The following is a 21,213-nucleotide window of genomic DNA, read 5'->3' as shown; positions in this document are numbered from 1 at the left end:
CTGAAAGTAGAATTATGGGACATGTTCACTCCACAAAAAAGAAGTATTCTCGGAATGTAATTCCACAAACACTCCACCTTAAACACTATAACACAATTCACTGTGTCGGTTATATAACACATTTACATTCGTGTTTAAAATTCCTGCCATAAATGTAGAAAGAGAATACACAAGTGAGAAAAGTCTGCTTCCTGCAGTGTTATGGGAAATGTGCAGTGGATGAAGCAGATTAGTTGTAAAAGAGGTAATATTAATGACGAGGTAAACACCACGTCATCGCAGAACTAGGGCTGTCCTCGACCAAAGAAATTCTTAGTCGACCAACACCACTTGTGTTTACCAGAGATGTGCTGTTAAGTTTCTTAGAAATGAGTCATTCAGCATGAAAAAAGCTAAAAAAAACTAATCGACTGAAGAAATCTCGACTGATACCAAAATGACAAGAGTTTTTTTTTTTTTCCTGAGTAGACAAGTCTGTTTAACATTTATTCGTTGCTTTCCCACCTCCTACAGTCTATCCATCCCTCCTGGCACCGCCCCAAATCCTCCTGGTGTCAGGATGATGACACGGTGTCCAGAGGGCATGCTCTAAGTCTTCACAATCCATTACCGTGAATAGCAAGGTCCCCTTGTCTGAATCCTTCTCCCTCTCTTTACTCTGATCCCCATCTGAAACCAACTTCTCATTCCCACTGATCAAAGTACACCAACACACAACACAACGCTCCCTCAAGGATTCCACAGTTGCATATCTCTAAAAGAGGCATCCACCCAAGAAAATAAATTATTCTCTCAAGCAAATAGCTGCATATGAATATTTTATTACTGATTTAAACTTCCCTGCTATGGATAAGGGGAGGGAACTGAGTGGGATAAAGTGTTGTGGTGTGGTTGAAATAGGAAGGGGGGGGGGGGCTGGTTATAAGTTAATGTATTCATATAAAAACAATCCTTTAATCACCATATTCTTCAGATATTATTTATAGTTGTTGGCTCCTCAGCTCTGCTGACAGATAGGCTAATCCCATCTGCTTGCAGAGCACAAGGAATCAATGGTTATATCTACTTGAATGTTGATTTTTTTATTTTCTTACCCTGTGAAAATAACTGAGCTCGCTCCTTTGCAGCATCCTCCTCAGCTTTTTTTTTTTTTGTCAGTGAAGGAATTTCGGGGAGATGTCTGCTAGTTATTTATCTTTGACAAAGCCGACCTACATCAACTATCACTGATTTGTTCCAAATGGCAAATCTAATGAACACTAAGACTTCTTGGCTGCTAATAATTTAGAGAAGAGCCCCGAGTTTAACTTCTTGATATGCCTGGTGCGCCTCCGACTTTTGTTCCAATATTGAGTTGTTTGACTCAGACGGAACATCTTCGCTAACTTCTGTCTTTGTTGCATCGCCCTGTGTAATGCATTCACAGCACAAAGCATCTGCAGTATTAAAGAATTCCATTGCAATACAGTCACCCCAAATTGCTTTTACTAAAAAGCTAGGGCTTAATGCACCCGACCGACATGAGGCATTTGAGTAAACGCATTGACAGACAGTCCTCACAGAACTGAATGTAACTGATAAGAGAATCCATTAACTCTATTTTCCTTCTGTTTCATTCTCTTTCTCTCCCCCGCTCCCATCCCATTCTCTCCTTTTTTTTTCCGCGGCCAATGAAATATTATTTGATTTCCGTACATGGAGTCAGTATTGGAAGAGTCCAACAATTTGTTAATTTAATGCCGCTGCCACATTCTGAAATGGAGTATGAGTGAAATGCAATCGCAGGGTCTGTATGTGTAATCCTGACCAGGAGCATGGGGGGGATGAGGATTTTTCCATTAATGAGTTATCAAAGCGCAGCAGATGGGCTGGGATGAGCTAACAGTCTTCCTTGTTAATTGAGTGACTTTCTAATAAGACCAAAAGACCCAGACCGGGTTCGCAAAGTAGCAAGATAGAGCATCTATGAGATTAGAGTGATGATTTGTGTGTGTGTGTGTGTGTGTGTGTGTGTGTGTGTGCGCGGGTGTATCCGTCCACTTTGGAGCCCATTTCTAAAGCTCGCTAATTCCTTCACAATATGACAAATTATCATAATCATGCTAATAATGCTGAAGATGATTCTCCGGCGGTGCCACTCTCTCCCCACCTTCTTGCTGAATCACTGTCATGTTTCCTACACTAGCATGTCATAAAAAATCATTGCACCAGCTTTTGGAGGTCACCTATCAATATGGGAATACATCTCTACCGCAGAGCAGAAGTCCCACAATCTGTAACCTATAACTTCTTGAAGCCATTTCCCCTCCACATCCTGGCACGCAGTGTAACAGATGGCTAATAAACACATTTGCTGCTTAAAGCCCAGACGCTGTAGCGTTTGTAAAATTCAAATGAGATATAGCAGTGACACTCTCTGTGTGAGATCACTGGTGCAACTGAGCGGTTGGAAATACTCATTGCTCCCTCATTGGACTGGCCAACTTGTATGCATGGGAGGGGAGCCATGCTGTGGGAGATGTATTGTGTTGTGCAGGGTCAAGGAAGAACAGCAAACACATTTCATGAATTATTGAAAGAAACAGACCTGGAAAGGGAAAACGCTGCCTGGCCCTTGTTGGTAGATTGGACCTGTGGGTTGCACAACATTCAGTTTGCCAGCCAGTTATAGATAGAGGAGTACTTATGATCTCCATCTTAGACACACCGGAGGCCGCGAGAAGAAATGAGCGCATGTCACACTCAGGGCCTCCAGTGTGTCGAAGATGGACAGGCTTTCAGGCTCATAAAGCCTCAATGTGCAGCCTCAATAGTGTTGTTGACAACTCCACCTGGCATTAAGGTGCTATTATGTGAAACCACACATTTTGTTTTGTCTTTTCAAGAAGATTCTAACTCTGAATTTACATACCCCCTGAGCCACATGGATACCTGCACCGCAGTCTGGTTCAGGAGTCAGGACACAGAGCCAGACATAGACGTGGCCTCTGGACTGCCGGGTTTCAGTGTTTTATTTAAGGAGTACTAGGTAGAATCAGGCCACAGAGGACACTGTCTATCATGGGAGATAATCACAGGGGGAAGAAATGTTTTTGACCTCTTGGGTTAGTTTGAAGTGCTGTGCTGCACTACACTTCTGACTTAGTCTTTTTATGGTATCTTTTCTTCAATTCCTCATGTCGTATTTTATTTTTCACATTTTTCTAGACATGTGTGACTGTGCTTTCCTATCTGGGATTAATCTTTATTTATTTTGTTAAAGAACTTCTTTAAATAAAATTTGAATATTTAGTTTGTAAACAAAATCCTCCATATTGTGCCTTACAGTAAATTAGTAGCCATTAGCTATTTCTTATACTTAAAGGGACTATTTGTAACTTTCAGAAATGTTTCTTAAGAGCGACACCTGTGGCCGTGAAATCAACGAAAGTCAGCGTCGGGCTCGTGCTTGTGCTCGCTCTAAATGGACATGAACGAGCATCGCTCATAACAGTGAGGCGACACACGTCAGCTAAAAGCACAATATCACTCTATATTTCAGCTGCTTGGCAGTAATGTTAGCTGACCAGACGAAGGTCTCTCCATGAATCAATGCTGATCCTAGTGTTTGCTTCTCCTGCCTCAGCGCAGGCTGAGCGCAGGCTTCAGCAGCGGGACTCCGCAGCGAGAAACTCGTCTCCCTCCGCCCGCAGACGGAGAGAGCTGGAAGACACCGGCAACCGGTCGGTAACGAGACGGTAACATTTCTCTCTGCGAAGCCCCCTTACTTCCCAAGACACGGGAAACCTCTGTTGGTCTGGAAGAGCTGCAGCATTTATTTATGCACAAACGTCCACTGTACATTCACTAGATATTCTCAGAGCTAAACTAACTCTTCTGCAGTGTGGAGTGAGCGTGCATGCACGTCTAGAGGTGGAGCGAGTACGCGAGTGCTGTCTGAGTGAAGGCGAACAGGCAGAGGAGACGAGTCAGCGGCCACACGAGAGCGCGCATATGCGAACGTGCATGTGTGCCAACCCGCTACATCTTTACGCTTAGAAAGTTACAAACAGTCCCTTTAAATAAAATTGGAATATTTAGTTTGTAAACAAAATCCTCCATATTATGCCTTACAGTGAATTAGTAGCCATTAGTTATTTCTTATACTTAAAGCAAAAATATCAGCCTCCATAACTATGAAACATTAATAATACCTGTTATCACCACACTGAAGTTACATATAGGACACTTAAGATAGTTCCATTCGCCAAAGAAGGCCATGCGATATGGTCAAAATCTCTAGAAAAGCTTATAAGTGATCCTTGTGTTTAATGACTGAACCTCCACGCTGAAGTTATTAAAACTGTATGTGACAAAACCATAAAAAATTCTAATACATAGAACTTATTTGATTTCTTATGTAGTATTTTAATTGTCTTGTGGTGCTTAATGAGGTCAAGACCACAGAAGTTAACAAACCCTACTCCCGTGGGACTGTGGGATTTAATGGGCATTGTTAATTTATACATTGTTTAGCTCAAGTAGAAGTTCAAAGTCATTGTACTTTGTTTTCATTTGAATAAATATATTAAAGGGGACATATCATGCTCATTTTGAGCTCCTTACATACTATTTTGGGTTTCTACTAGAACATGTTTATATGCTTAAATGTTCAAAAAACATTATTTTTCTCATGCTGCCTGTCTGAATATACCTGTATTCAACCTCTGCCTGAAATGCTTGATTTTAGCGCCTGTCTCTTTAAAGGGCGGGTCCTTCTGTGTTTTGTTGCGTTTGTTTAAGCTTCTCAAAGCTAATGATTAAGGTTATGAATAATGTGAATGCTAGCACTATCTGAGTTAAAGTTATCTGTGCTAAGTTTGGAAATAACTGAAGGGTTATTTCTGATTTTTTTGAAGTGCGGTTATATGTATACTAAAATTACTGTTTTTGTGGATGTAGTCTGGTGGCTTTGAAGAGAGAGCGATATAACGGCTTCAGTTCCCCGTCGGAAAGGGCCGTCTGACGACGAGGTAAAGCAGCTGTGGACGGGAGCAGCAGAAAAAAGTATTTTAAACACCTAAAAAATCAATATCAGTTGAAGTGTACGATATATTTAGAATATTTACAACGCTTTACCTCGCCATCAGACAGTCCTTTCCCGACGGGGAACTGAAGCCGTTATATTGTCGTCTTCAAAACTACCAGACCTGACTCCATTCACAGAAATAGGAATCGCAGATCACCTTGCTGGTCTACAGCTGCATCGATCAGTTAGTTAGTTTGTGTTATTATGTGACTTTCAGATCCAGACTAACATGCATACTATTGTCTGCTTTGAATGTTCGGATTTGAATACATAAGGAACACCACTGGGAAGCCAAAAGAATGATGTAAAAACCTCAAAAAAAACAAAATAATGGACCCCCTCCTTTAAGCTCCCCTCCCGAAAATGCCCAGTCTGCTCTGATTGGCTTTAGAGAAATAGATAGTGCACCTTTGCAAAGATAGTTCTCAAGCTGTGGGTGGTATATGCTAATGAGTCTGCATGTGACATAGGAAGGGGAGCCGGATGTGAATGACTTGTTGAATCACGTTTTCTGATCTAGACAGCCCACAAAAAAACTGACTCGGTTGTCACACAACCACTGAAAAAGTGAGTTTTTCCATGATATATATCCCCTTTAAGCTCTCATTGGCTGGCACTATGACTACAGTGATGATCTTCAACAAGGGACAGATGACTCAGTGTGAGGGGCAAAAATAACTTGTTTCCATGGTCACCTGAAATCACATTTTAAATAGTGTACTACTTTAATCTTGAGTACATGAGAGTACTCAAGAGACACAATGAATGCACAGTTTTTTTTTTCTGTAAACATATTTTTCTACATCCAGAATATTTGAGAGGAACCAGATCTTTTGTCTCGTGTTCCGACGAGGTTTAAATCTGGTTCTCTGCACTGAAGATTATTTTAGAAAACACATCTCATGAGGATTGTTTATCTCTCGCATGTCCTCCTACAATATACACAGTTGGCAAGAAAATGAGACCTGATACAATCAGTCGTTGCCAACGGCAAAATAGCGTCCATCAGAGAGAATGGTAAAGGGAGAAATGAGAGATCAGTGAAAACATATTTGTTGCCATGGCAATTAGTGGTGCCGTGTGATTAGAGCAACATAATTACGTTGCATAATCATGTTTACAGTCAGAATTAGTTGTTTGTTTAAAATAAGTTTTGCCGGCAGGATTCTATTTGTAATCTGCATAATTTATCTTCCAACTTATGCTGTAGATGTTGAGCAATGTATTACTTCCAAAAATGAGTCCTGTCAGTGGATGATGATGCTCTGTGCTGCCAGAGCTGCCCATCACTTAAACAAAATGTTAACTGTTTCAGTACTGAATATACAGCACAGCTCTCCTCCACAGCAGCAAAGTGCACACAGTCATGGCTCTAACAGAGTGTAGCCGTATCATTTACACAACCTGGATGTGGTGATAAAATAGGTTGATTTTTGAGTGTTCACCGGCTTGAAGCAGCTGACGAAGCAAAACGTATGTTTTCGTAATGCACATAATACAAAAACACGCTCGCTCCCTCCCTCTTATTATTCTGCTTTCTCTCTCTCTCCCCTCCTCTCTGTGTCTCATTGCCCTTGTCATCCAACAAGGAGACAGTGACAATGAGGGCTCGTGTCCTTGGACATGGAGCAAAGCTCTACTATTGACTGGCATCATGAGCTGCTCTTTCCTTGTTCCTTCCCCACAATCCCTGTAATCCCTCTGTCTTAGCTGCCAACACGACACACACATCAGGACCACAGGGGCATTAGATGGAGGAGGGGAGGGGGGGCCTACTGTCGTCACTTATTATATCAGTGCACAGAGAGGGCCATGCCTTCACTTACTGACACACACACACACACACATATGCATACATACGGGGGGGAACACCACAGATGAGCCTAGAGATGCCCATGAACAGCATAGGCACACAGGCATACAGTATATGCATGAATACAGTATAACCTCACACACACATACACTAACACCTATGATGGGTCCTGTCAAGGGCTCTGCCACAGGCCCGGGACGGGAGAACATTTTGTTGCCTCCAAAGGTCGCACGGTTGCATCTTACTCTCGGTTGGCACATGAACAAACTGACACATTTGTCAAGGCTGAATCCGTACCGTTGATTATCTCTCTTTCTCTGACTCCTTCCTGACATTTCAGCCGGTCACGAAGGAGGAGGAGGATGATATCTCTGTCTCTGTCCTCAGAGACTGGCACACTGCTGCTGCACTTTTCTTGTCTCACGCAATGGCTCCCCCATATTGTCAAAGGAAATATCCCAGCATATGTGCGATGATCATCTAGCCTTTTTTTTTTAGTGCCATATTGATGTATTATTGACACCGAATCAGCCCTGTGTGTTATTGAAAATATGTAAAGTAGTGCAGAAGCCTTCCAGACAAATGTGCTTGTATTAAAAAGCCCATACACAAGGCATGATATATTGTTTATTCCAGCAGCTTATCTCTAACTATCAAACCATTCTCTGAATAAGAATTTGCTGATGGCATGCTTCTGAACACTATACAGTAGCAGGAAACACTAAAAGAGTGGTGGTGGCAGGAGCCATATTCTGATTATATCTGTGTGTGTGTGTGTGTGTGTGCCTCATCAGGAAGCAGTGAAGGAGAACCACAAGAAGAGGGAGATGGAGGAGAAGATCAAGAGAGCCAAGCTGGCGAAGGAGAAAGCAGAGCGGGAGAAGCAGGAGCGCCAGCAGAAGAAGAAGCAGCTGATTGACATGAACAAAGGTATGCCACTTCTTCCCCGCGCCACCACAGAGACGGAGACGGGGAGGCAGGTGGGGAGTTGGGACGGGGAGAACAGGAGGATAGAAAAGGGGGGGTTCCATGGAATTGTGCTTCACACAGATTTGAACTCTGAAGGAAGAGGATAATGTGTAGGAGTGGGGGGGAGTCATCTTTTTCCGCTCTGAAGGAATCTTATACTTACTACCGTAGCCGATACAATGCTTCCAAACAACAGGCAGATTATGCTACTTTTAGCTTGTTTTTTTTCTCTCCATGGTACATTTGCTCACATGGAAAGAAACATTCTCTCCTGCAGTATTATGCACATGTATTTCTAAAGATTAAACCAGCCCGTTCGCACGGAAAGATGTATAAATGGCACGATGATGCACGAGGCGCTTAGCGTGCAATAAGTACTCGTTTCTTGATTTCCGCGTGTCATTGGTACGCCATGTAGCCTGTACTAACTGCAATGTAAATGCATCTGCGTTTAAATTCTACGGTAAAAGTTAGTGATAGTATAAAAAAGCGAGAAAGACCACTTATGGTGGGCAGGTGGGGTGTTGGATGGGTCCAACAAACACAGGACTTTTTTTTACCTGGAGACCTGTGTTCAAGACCGGTGTTGACCGGTGTTTTGTTTTGTAAGTTACGTCCATGAAGATTGTCACGATATTATTGACGTTTGTTACGTGTTTTCTTTAGTTGGGTTACATGTTTCGTACGTATTTCACTTAGTTTACCTGCTTATTTCAAGCCCTACCTTGACGTTTTCCCTTACCCCAAGTGTCTTTCTTGCCTGAACCTTAGTTAGTAGTTATCTTGCCTAAAACTGCGGACGTTTACGTGGCGTACAAATGACACGCGAAAACGCTAAAATGCGTCTTCCTGACATGCGGAATGTCCGTGTAATGTGGTATTTATATGCCTTCTTGTGAGATCGGGTTGGATTAAACACATGTAAAGTAACAGTCTTATAGTTCAGTAATAGTACCAGGAATGTAGTCATGTATAATTACTAAGACTTAGGTTGAGCCCTCATTGAACCGGCAGTCACACACAGTATGTAGGTCACATGTAAAGACAGGAAACTGTGGTCGAAAGTGGCTCTAGATTGCACTTCCAACACGATCACGCTGTTGTTACTCGTTTATCATCTGCAAGCAACACGACAAAAAAAATGATCATTCCTCCAGTTCGAGACTATAGCGTGCTATATTTATAGTTGTGAATCATTGGAATTACTCTATTGTCCTCCGGGCGATGCCAGTAAACTGCGTATTGATCAGTGTAAGTTGCAGTTGTTCAGACATGAAAAATTAGAGCAACAGAGCTGGATGCCTGTGTCTAGTTATGCCAATGACATTGAGAAGGCATTTCAAGCCTGAAGGGGCTTCGCAAGCAGTCAGTGTGGTCTTTTGTCCACATTTTTTTTTTTTTTTTTTGACAAACAGACCGGGATTTCCACAATTCACCAGCTTCTAAATGTCAGCGCCAGCCAAGGACCTCTCTGTAGCTCAGCCACGTTGGGGAAATGTGACAAGACAGTCTTCCGTATGCCACAAACTCTCCAAGATAATTGATGCATGCTACAGCTTTTTTTTTTTTTTTCTTTACCCTGAGCAGTGACCTCTTTGAAAGCTTCACTTTTAATAATCCAACATGGCTGAGCTGAAGGAGTCTGTCTACCCCTCTCTCTCATGCTGGCTAACCAGATGGAGGAGGGTAGAGAAGTAGGTATGATATTAAATATTTCTGCCAGAGCAGATTTTGATCTCACTTTCTGAATACCATAATATGACTTGCATGAATAAAACATGAGGATGACATGGGCAACGTTGCCTGCAGCCTTGGAGATAGTGGGGATTGTCCTCCACGCCGACACCTAGCTCGTCGGACTGTCGCGATCACGCTGACCTTGGCAGCTATGAAATACACACTTTTAAATTCAGGATGTGCTAAAAACCCCAGGCTGCTTTTTACCTGCATTGACTACACGTTTTCATTAAACCTTGAAAAGTTTGTGTACTTACTAACGTCTTTGTGCGAAAAGCAATCAGGTAAAGGACAATCAAATGTGAGCTCTTTAATTGAGGCCTGTGAATGGAAATGTGAATTTGATCCAGAAGCAGGTTGGAGGTTACAGCAGCTTGGTTTCCGCTCTTGTGTTTCTTCCTTTCAGCTGTTTGGTTGGAACACACAGTGCAGGATATGCAGTGTTTTCTAGTTGCACATCTTTCTTTTCTCTGCCTCCGCTCCTCTCCAGTTGACAGCCTTGGCTTGAGAGTCTTGACTCTTCTCTCCCATTCTGTTCTAAAATTCCATGTGTGCTTCAGATATTTTGAGTTCGTTATTTGAGGAGCCTTCTCGCATCAATATTTCATGCATCGAGCGTCGGCCGTGTTGTCTGTGAAGGTTGATGAAAATAAGGTAGTGTTGGGCACAAAGAGGCTTTTTTAATCCCCCCGACCCCCATTAATTAGTCATGTCCAAACATTTTCTATGTTCATTTTGGATTGTAAAGGTGATGCGCTGAAATAGATCTTCAGTTTGATAGGCCTATTCTGGTCTTCATTATTTAGATTCTAACCCTGGTTTCAGACAGACAGATGGATAGATACATAGATAGATAGATGGATGAATAGATGGATAGATAGATAGATAGATAGATAGATAGATAGATGGATAGATAGATAGATAGATAGATAGATGGATGGATAGATAGATAGATAGATAGATAGATAGATAGATAGATAGATAGATGGATATATCGATAAATGAATATATGGATGGATAGACGGATGGATAGGCGGACAGATAGATGATAGATAGACAGATGGATTGATTGATAGATGAATAGATAGATAGATAGATGTACAGATAGATGGATGGATGGACAGATGGATAGATGGATGGATAGATAGATAAATAGATAGATAGATAGATGGATAGATAGATAGACGGACGGATAGATGATAAATAGACAGATGGATTGATTGATAGATGAATAGATAGATAGATAGATGTACAGATAGATAGATAGATAGATAGATAGATAGATGGACAGATAGATGGACAGATAGACAGATAAACAAATGGATGGATTGATATATGAATAGATATAGATAGATAGATAAATGGATGGATGGATAGATAGACGGATAGATGGATGGATGGACAGATTGATAGATGGATAGATAGATGGACAAATAGATGGATGGATGGACAGACGGATAGATGGAAAGACGGATGGATAGAACGGTCTGTTGACCTGAATCTAGTCCATTGTTATGTGTACAAATCCATTAGCATTAACAGATGGAGTAAACATATGGCCGTTGTATTATGAGAATTATCTACAGGTCAATATCTCTTTAATGGATTTACTGATTTACTCGTTTTATTACTTAAAGGACTGTTTGATGGATCATACTATTGTGTTTAATGCAATTTCAAGAGGCTATTTTTGAGAAGGGATAGATTTTATGTCATTTCACAAATTGCGACCTAATCCTCTTCGCTTGCAAATGATTAACAATGAAATGCATATTTAATGAGAGTTTAATTCATTTAGCTTTTGCCAGGATGGCACCGGGGTGGGGGAGGGGGAAACAGACAAATGCTTTTAGGAAACTGATTAAAAAACATTTCTCTCCCATTTCCCAGTTGATAAAACTTGAGATTATACCCTCTGCTCGTGCATTGATATGTGCACTTCTTCAACAAGCCTGATTGATAGATGAGACAAGTGCAGAGCTAAACGTGTTTTCCTTGTGAAGTATTAGAAATCCTAATGTAGGAAATTGCTTATGAAATCATTACCCGGTCACCCCATTTGTTTTAATTTGCTCTAAGTGGATTTCCATATTCTCTTGAACTGACCAGATGTTCAACATTTACCAAACCGCTTTACTTCGCTGGAAATAACTGTTAAACACTGCAGAACAAACCCAAACGAATGCTTCTGTTTAAAACAGAGGAAGACGCTTCATCACAGCAGGATATTTTGTTTTTACTGCCGCATATGAAACAATGTCGCGAGCGGCATGCCGAGTGTGTCAAGAGCCGGAGCGCGGTGGAGCATCTGGACTTTGTTTCTCTGAGGCGTTTGTGAGGAGTAGCAGTTCCCTCTGGCCGCCTGCTCGGCTGGCATCACCGGGGTCAGTGCCCCCGTCTGGGGCGAGTGTCTGCACCCACATGTCAACTGTGTACCCCAGTCAAATCCACTAAGCTCTGAACAGAGCCGGAAAGCCCACATGCCGCTTTGAGCACAATGCAGCTTGGCATAAGGCACATAGAAATAAACAAACAAACAAAAAAAAAAGTTAGTTGGACATTTTATTTAGTCCAGGCATTTTGCCCAGGTACTGTACCACAGAGAAATAGTAAAGAACTTTGTGTTTAACGTGTTTACTGTCAACTTCTCTCAGACCTGCTTTATACAGTATGGTTTTTCAGTGTGTGAGGAGATTGTAGTAGCCTGTGTGACAGCCTCCCTCACCATAAAAACCTCTGAAAAACATTGTTATAGCCAACCTGAGGAATATCAAGTTTAGGAGCGTATTGGTTGTAGCCTGCGAGTTTTACAGCACATTTTATGGGTGCACCAACTGTCTGCTATGTTACTTGACTACACGCATTAAATGTAATTCAACTGGACTTATTAGATGAAATCATTTTCTTAACTAATCTTAGGTCCCAAAATATAATTACCTGATTGGAAAACAAACTTTTGTAAAAAAAAAAAAAATATTAAAATGGCCCCAGACAGTGTTATAGAAAACCCTAAAAACACATTAAGAGGCTTCACAGATGCTGTTTTTATGATTAAGTTTTACCTGCAAAGTGATCATTTTTTAACTGTATGAATTAGAGCCCACTCAGCCGCTTCAATCCATTCTTGCAACAGCTTGCAGACACCAGCAGAATGCAGACCCATACAGCGAGTTGCTCTGAGGGAATATTATGGTGGTTCTGTCGAGGTGTTTGTGTTAATATAACTATTGAACACACATTATTATCATCTTAAATGTGGTTGCGTTTGTTCACACAACAGCTGGAAGTTGCGCATACCTCATGCTGCATCACTGTGTGTAAAAATGACGGAGCCCATTAGAAGGAAACGTTGGTATTATTATGTTAAACTTCTCAAAGCAACTCAGCCACACATTTAACTAAATGTCCTATAATTTAAGACCCTCTTTGCAGCGTATGGCTTATTGTTCATTGTAAGTTAATCCTTAAATGGTGTTTCATTTCCATTTCAATACATTTCACAATTATTTTAGCGTCCTCCTTTCCTCTCCAAAATCTTTTTTTTTTGTGCTGTGATAGCCGTCTAGGCATTTTTCCCGTTCGACAAGGCCCTGCTAGAATGAGGTCTCCATGTCTCTGTGATTCTCTGCAGAGAACAGTTGGCATGTTGACAATGATGGGCCTGCAGCTTCTATTTATGCATCCTCCCTGTCAACCTTTCACACTTCGAGGATGAACTAGTGGATGTTTACATAAATAAAAGTGGCTCCTCCCAAAAAAAACATGCAGTTTAGTAAACACAAGCAAAATAAGTTAGTGTGGGCTTCAACTGCAAAAATGTTTTTTACATGTCAGTCATATCAAAACTAAATAAAAACACGCCTAACATTTGTTACATAATTCACATTTTAGATCCACATAAATTAACATTCAGCTTTTTTGAGAGGCTAATTGAGTTTATTTAGAGCACCTGTATTAATTCTATGAAGTCAGCATGTCCTCATCCAACCCTGTATTACACCAAAGCGTGTAATAGACCCGCCTGCAACAAAAGGGGGCAACAAAACCTCTCACTTAGGTTCAGGAAAAACGTCATGGTTGGGCTCAAAATAAATATGTAAAGTGAGTAAAATATGTAAGGAAACAACGTAACATAAGTACAGAAAACACATCAAAAATGTCACTAAAAACACGTCACTTACAAATAGCTAATATAGCTCACTAACGTAGCTTACAAAGCAAAACAGCGGTCTCGAACACCGGTCTCCTGCCCGCCTAATAACCTGTATTTCTCACTTTTTATTCTATGTCACTAACATTTAGCGTAGCATATTTACGTGGAGTCAGTACAGACAACATTGTGCACAAATGACACGCCAAAAGCAGGAACGGCATTGTTATTGCACGCTTTTTTCCTTGTGCATTATCATTCACACACCTTTTCGTGCGCCCGGGCTGCCTCATCAGAGCGTGTTATCTCTTTTTCCCCGTGTTTCCTCCTCTTTGTGCATTTCCCTGACAGACAAAGTTGTGGAAGTATTTTTTTTTTTCTACCAAAGCATATTTTCCAAATTCAAGTGTCTATTAGTGAGGCATGCTAAACTAAATTGACATATTTCCATGCAGCTGTCTGACTGGCTGTGGCTGGCGGAGCCCTGTCAGCAGTGACAGTGGCGGAGATGTGGATTGATGGCTTCGTGTGACACTGACAGCTGCCGGAAGGCCGGCGCATACCTGCGTCGCAGCCATGCCAGCTAGGTGATCATAGACAGGTGCTGACAGGCGGCGGTGAGGTGGACAGGGTTAGCTCTCCAAGTTTGCATAGTGTCTCCGCAGCACAGCCGACATGGCAAACAATATCACCGGGGGAGATAGCCTTATAGAGACGTGAAGGTCAGAAACCTAAGTAGATAAAAGAAATGTTTCTTAGAAGACTCACCATTCCTCAGCTTAGCTTGGGAAATGAAGCCGGTATTAGGAAGCTAAAGCTGACCTTCATGTTCGCTACAGAATATAACAAACAAGGACAGACCTTTCCAGAATGTAATGATGATATATGGCAAAACGCCTCTGAATTTGCTGCCTGTTTATTCCCTGAAGTGTCATTTCTTTGTCACGCCACTGATGGCTCCCATGTCTGGTTATATATTTGTAGTATCTGATGAGTTATAAAAATGAAGGATCTTTCACTACATCTGCATATGGGGTGTCGCAGCACTGGAATGCCAAACTCTGAGCAAAATTGCTTTTTCTTTTCTTTTTTTTTTCCCTCTTCGTCCTTGCATTTGAGCTGCGTCGATCCGGAGTGCAGGATGTGCGAGGCATGCTCTGAAACTCCTGAGTATGGATTCCATCATTACCTTGAAAGACAGGAACAAGGGCACCAGGATTATCTGCTGTCATACACCCATTCTAATAAATAACAGCATATTAGATTGTGCTATATCTCCAGTCAAAATCTGAATCTGCCTCAAGGCGATGATAGCACACAGAATATGGCTGACTGCATCTCAACTAAGAGCAGGCAGCATGAATAGAAACGTAGAAAAAGAGAATAATTCATAAACAAAATGACGTACAAGGATTAAACTAGGGCTGTCAATCGATGTTTAATCGCGATTAATCGCATCATCGTCCATTGTATGTATATATTTATTATTGGAAATCAATTAAAAACACAAAACCATGACAGATATTGTCCAGAAACCTTCCCAGTTACTGCATTTAGCATAATAATATGCATTAATAAACAGGCAACAACAGCTGTCAGTGTGTCAGTGTGCTGACTTGACTATGACTTGCCCCAAACTGTATGAGATTGTCATAAAGTGGGCATGTCTGTAAAGGTTTGGAGTGTTATTTAGCCTCCTTCACCATCTTGTATGACATGATTGGTACCAATGGATTCGTTAGGTCTTCTAGTTTCATATGATACCAGTATCTTCACTCTAGCTTTAAAACTGAGCCCGCTACAACCTAAACAATTGTGTTAATGAGTTAAATAAATTAGTGGCGTTAAAACAAATTGACGTTAACGCGTTATTATGGCGTCAACTTTGACAGCTCTAGATTAAACACATCTGATTGACTGCAAAATGATTTATTGTCAGTGAAGGTAACACAATAAAATACTCCCAGATTATAACATCTCCGATGCATTTCCATAAATAAATGTCAGCAGGAGGAAAACGAGCCTGGCTTCATAGGAAGCCTCTTAATATTCTATGATAAATACCATAGTTCATTAGCAATTAAAGGCGACACCAGGGAATAGTCTCCCCCACATTTTTGTCTGTCTGCTTCACTTCATTGTCAAGCTGAATATGTAGTGTTATTTTTTGTTTAAATCTTGGCACCCTCTTTTGTACCGAGAGAAAGACAGAGAACACTAATTAAATTGCACCTTAAAGCTTTTAATCACTTTTATCTTTAACTTAATTTAGATAAGGTCACAATCAAGGAAGTGAGACGTGCATCAGATAACTCCGCCTTTCCTGTTTCCCCTCTCTTATTCCAGTCTGGGTGTCTCACTCTCACTATGCTCATCCCACCATGTTCTTTTTCCTCTCATCCCGTTGCTTTCCTAAATGTTCTTCTTCTCCTTGGTGAACGCAGCTCAGGCACAGTTGAATCTCGTTAATTTGTGGGTGGTTCAAGTGTCAGATCATTTCCCCTCCCAGATCTGGACCTCACCAGTCACTTTACAGTCAATCAAGCCTAATTACCCTCACTACAAAGACCATCAAATCCCATTGTCAAATCCATTTAGCTTCCCCAGACAGCGCCGCCTTTCACTGATGCAAACAGCCCACGTGTGGTTTGGTTCAGATGTTATCCTGATCTGGATTCCAAAACTCTGCATCCGCTATTTAAATGCGCCACTTGTGTAAAACGGGTAATCTACTGTACGCTGCCCTGGATGGATGAGACCCTAAATGTTTATAGCGTCTCAATTTCCTGCCACATTTTTGACATCCCTTTTATTTTAATAACCTGATTCATTTATGTGACCCTGGTATGAACAGTCACATATGCTAGATGTCTGTACAGTAACGATGCCCTGCCTTATACATATGCACTAGTAGATCAGGCCGTTCTTTTCCATACGCCAGAGCAGCACAGTAAAAGGTGTTAAAAGGATTGAGGTTCACCCAAACTGCAATAGAAATGGTCACCTGCACCTCTTCATCTAACCAGCTCACTGGGACTGCGTCCTCTCTAACAATACCTCCCCTGTAATATTTAAAACTAAAAAATGTTATCCAGATCCGTCACAAGCAGTCCATCACTAACCTCGAGGATTAAAGGAATACTTCACCACCAAAATGATAATTTTTATATCAATTACTCACCCTGTGTCACCTTGAATTCTTTTTTTATTCATGCTTTTTATTGTTTCCTTAAGAAAAATGACAACAACAACCTAAACCATAGCAAATAACATATGTTCATAAGATAACAGATAATTACTGTACATTGAAAAACAAAGTATTCAAAAAACAAGGGAGGAGAAAAAAGGCAACAGATAAAAATGTAAATAAATTATAATAATAATATTAGTAAATAGATAAAAAAAATGTAGAGAAAAAATAAATTAAAAACAAATAAATAAATTAATAAAATAAATTCACAAACCACATTCCCAGCACCTACTTAAATCCCTCTGGTGTTACCTTGAATTTGAAAAGAAAACTTTCACGCATTCCTCCTCGGTGAACGAAGATTGAGTTTAACAACAGCAAAACTATATCAAAACATTAGTTTACAAACTCTAACACTACTTGTGAAGCTTTGCTAAAACCTTACTATTTAAAACACTTCCGCATGAACAGTCTTGTGCAGGCGCGCTACTAGTCCATGCGAGTCTAAAGTGTTTGATATAGTAAGGGTTTAGAGTAGATGCATGTGTTTGGGAAGTACTGAGCACACGACAGGATAAATGAGACTTGGATTATACTGCACAAATTGTGTGACAGTTTGTAAACAGATGTTTTGATATAGTTTTGCTGTTTAAAAGCGGTCCCCATTTACTTCAAAATTCATCAAGACTTTTTTCCTTTTATTGATTATCCGTTGACTGTGGAGGCACGCGAGAAAAACAAAATTTTTTCAAGGTAACACAGAGTGAGTAATTGATATACAGATGTTTCCATCATTTTGGAGGTGAAGTATTCCTTTAAGGCTACACTTGCTGTTGCTGCTTCATAATAGAAGCCTTCTGGCGCTTAGCATGTAAACACATTTTTAATGTGAATTAGCATCAGAAAGTGTTCAGACAGCATGAAAGCCCTGATGTAGGATTTGAAAATTCCTCCCAGTGGTAGATTGCAAAGTGTACTGAAGCACCGCTCTCTTTCTAAGGATCCGACCTGACGAAACTAGAATGAAAGTAGAATCATCAACACAGCAATTTTCACTGGGATTGTCTTATTTTTCTAGAAACAAAAACAGATTGTATGCCAACAGAAGGATTTGAAAGATAAAAATTGCACATTTGGGGCTTTTTATAGTAGCAGATTTTCACAACTGCTCAGATAGCATGGTGGCAAAGAGCAGATCAGGAAACACTAACACTGGAATCTATACAAAAAAAAAAGAGAAACGCAAGACTGAAACTCCAAACCAGAGCGACTCTTACATGAGTGAGCCTTATAAAAGCCGTGCTTTCTATCTAGTCGCCACACATTTAGATCAGTTTACAGTGAGCGGACACCATCAGTGTTCATTCCCTGGTGTGAGGCCACGGTGAAAATGCATCACGGTTCAGGGTCTACCATATTGCAGCTAAATTTAGCAGCACCTAGCCTTTAGCCTATGGAAAAGCGGCCATAGTGGTCCGCTGTGCTGTGAGGACGGGCTCCCGTGGCCCTGCTGGCACCCTGACATGTTGACCCCATGTGGCTTAGAGAAAGTGTGTCAACTTAACATCTGTCAGTGCTGGGTTTGGAGCTGTCCCTTGTGTGTTGGTGGTGTTACTGGGCAAACTAGCCAGAAGCAGTGGATAGATGGTGATAGCAATATGGCAACTGGGGGGGGCCCGTAGGCAGTAGAAGTAAATTATAGCAGTGGAGGCAGAGCGTGGTGACTGCTACGTTGTGAGCATCTCTCTTCGCCCCCCACCCCTCCCTTCCCATCTCCCAACCTCCCCTCCCTACTGTTTCTCACTTGGGGCCTGGCAGCATCCATCCAGATGGAGGGTTTATTTTTGTTTTTGTTTGTTTACTTATTCATGCATCCAGCTATTCGGGGCATCGCAGGGGCTTTCGTTCCACCACAGAATGCAAATCGCCACGGCGGCTAATCCACTTTCATCTCTCCCTTGTCGACATCCAACTTCTCTCCACGTTTCCCCCCCCCCAGTCTCACGCAGACAGGACATCTCTCTCTCGCTCTCAGGGTGTGGGATCAGGCCTGCAGTGACCGGGGGCCAGCCCAGCTCCAACACTTGTCTCTGCTTGCATGCATGTGCAACACAATGCACCTCTCACCTCCTACCAACCTTTCCCGAGTTCAAGACACACTCTCTCCACATTTTCCCTTCCACTCCCCCCATCCCGGCCCCACCTGACCCTGGCGCCACACAGGGGCTCATATAAAGAGGAAAGTAGAAGCTATGCCGCCATTCCCCCTGGAATGGAGGGTTGTGGGAGCATCCTTAATTGAGTTAGGGAGGACATGAGTGGGTTTGCTCATCAAGTTGTTACAGTAAAACAATCCAGATGAATCAGCAAGCAAATCTGTCTTTTTTATTAGCCGTCTTACCCTTCCGTTCCCCTTTTTTGCTCCTCTCTTTTTCACTGGTAAACATGCACACATACACACACACACACACACACACACACACACACACACACACACACACCTACAAATTAAAGACCGAGGCATGTCTGAAAAAGTTTCTCGGGTCATTGTGTCAAAGCTTTTGTCAGAGTTGGATGGTTTGACTGCAGGGAGATGGAGAGAGAGGAAAAACAAAGGACAGACATCTAACAGGTGCATGACTGCTGTCCTTCAGGCACTTGTGTTTCTCTGCGCTCTCCGTGGCAGTAATGGTCTCGGCCTGCCCCGGTCTTAGGCGCTGCTGGGACTGCAGGTAAAGAGGGCGAAGGGAGGGGGCGACTCCACTCAAAGCCAGACAGGAAGAGACTAGACAGGAGAGCAGAGGTAGAGGAGGGGGTATTGAGTTATGCAGGTGGTTGTGTGTGTTTGTCTAGGTGACTGAGCCTGAATTCAAAACACAAAACCAGGTGCACGCAAGTGAGAGCAGAGAGAGGGAGACGAGATTAAAAGAAAGTGTGGTTGTTGCCTCTCCACCTGGCCATAAAGCAGCCCCCCTCCCTCCACCGAGGCCTTTGTTTCACGGCTAATGGTCCAGGTTAATTGCACAGGTGACTCTCTGTGGGGGAACAGATGGGCTCAAATGTGTTCAATAACAATCCACAGCAAGCGAAAAAAAAAAAAAAAACCTCTGAACGACTAGTTTCTCTCCTCTTGATTCTTCCTTTTTCTTTCTCATCTTCTCTACTGGAGTCGTGGAGGGCGACTGGGGTGAGGCTAAACTCTCACTGTGTTCCTCTCTCGCAGTGGTTTCAATTCATCAAGCACAGGGCCTGTAAGCACTCATTAGATCTCATTACAGTGCAAATTAGACTCAGGGATTGGCTGAAGGATAGTGGTGGATAACAGACATCTCTCTATGCCCGATGTTCCCCATGTTAAACACTTTAATTTGTTTAGGGAGAAGAGTACTATGCTTATATAAATCCAGTCGCTGTGATTGATTAAAATATGTGACAGTGATAAATGTCATTATTTTGTATGCTTGCGCCGTTATTTATCTTTTCAATTAACATGCCGCTGTTGCCACCAGTTTCACTCGTGGCATAAAGGATGCCATAATTTGCCGTTATATTAGAAGCGTATCAGACTGGGGCTTTTTAGAATTCAGAGAATTATTTGTCTCTCTTTTCCCCCATGAATCACGACGGCTGCATGTGAGCCATCAGAAATTGAGTTCTCAATCGATCCTCTGTGTTTTTTTTCTTCTTCTCCTCCCCTGCACAACATGCAGGAGATGACAGATAGCAAATTGAATTTATGAACAGGCTTTGTTGACACTGCCGCATAATTATAGGAATGCCATGCCTTTGGTGTTTAAGAAGAAGAAAAAAAAAAAAAAAAAAAGGGCCTGCATTTCATTCAAATACATCGAATGTTTTCTGCTCGGATGATTGAGTGAAAGGCTTTGTCACGTTCTCAAGGCGACAGCTGTTCTTTTACTCTTACTATGCATATTTTGATTGTTGTAGATGACTGATTGTAATTGGCAGGAATAAACAAATGAGATGTCAGGTTTTGCATAATTTAAGCTTGTTTGTTTGATTCCTAATTGGTCCTTGGCGGAGGTTTAAGAGTTTGTACGGAGGCTTCGATGATGCATCGGTTCTCTGAAAGACTTGGCTGGATTCCTGCGTCTCCTCTAACTGATCTTGCCATGAGCAGCCATGAGTATAGGTCATCCTGCTGACATTAGTTGGAGTGCGCTCTCTATCTGCCTCCCTCTAACTATCCGTCCATCCCTCACTGTCTTTGTTTGTCTCAGACGCTCGTTTGTCAGCTGAGCAAAATCCGTCCCATAAATTTAGAT

At 41.8% G+C, this 21,213-nt stretch overlaps 1 protein-coding gene across 9 annotated transcripts in view; it reads left to right on the top strand.

The window, feature by feature from the left end:
* The window catches only part of diaph2 (diaphanous-related formin 2), a 447,791-nt gene that overhangs the window by 367,262 nt on the left and 59,316 nt on the right, over nt 1-21,213 (top strand). For 8 of the 9 annotated variants that reach the window (XM_037780358.1, XM_037780361.1, XM_037780360.1 and 5 more), the window contains one exon: nt 7,676-7,811. In XM_037780358.1, the coding sequence (XP_037636286.1) occupies nt 7,676-7,811 (136 nt within the window). Of the gene's footprint in view, nt 1-513; nt 784-7,675; nt 7,812-21,213 lie in introns of those variants that run through there. The other variant, XM_037780366.1, reaches the window with a different exon arrangement.

The sequence above is a fragment of the Sebastes umbrosus genome, chromosome 9, assembly GCF_015220745.1.
Source record: "Sebastes umbrosus isolate fSebUmb1 chromosome 9, fSebUmb1.pri, whole genome shotgun sequence".
In the NCBI taxonomy this organism is placed as follows: domain Eukaryota; kingdom Metazoa; phylum Chordata; class Actinopteri; order Perciformes; family Sebastidae; genus Sebastes; species Sebastes umbrosus.
The sequence above is the reverse complement of the archived record's forward strand: the minus strand, read 5'-3'. Positions and strand labels throughout refer to the sequence as shown.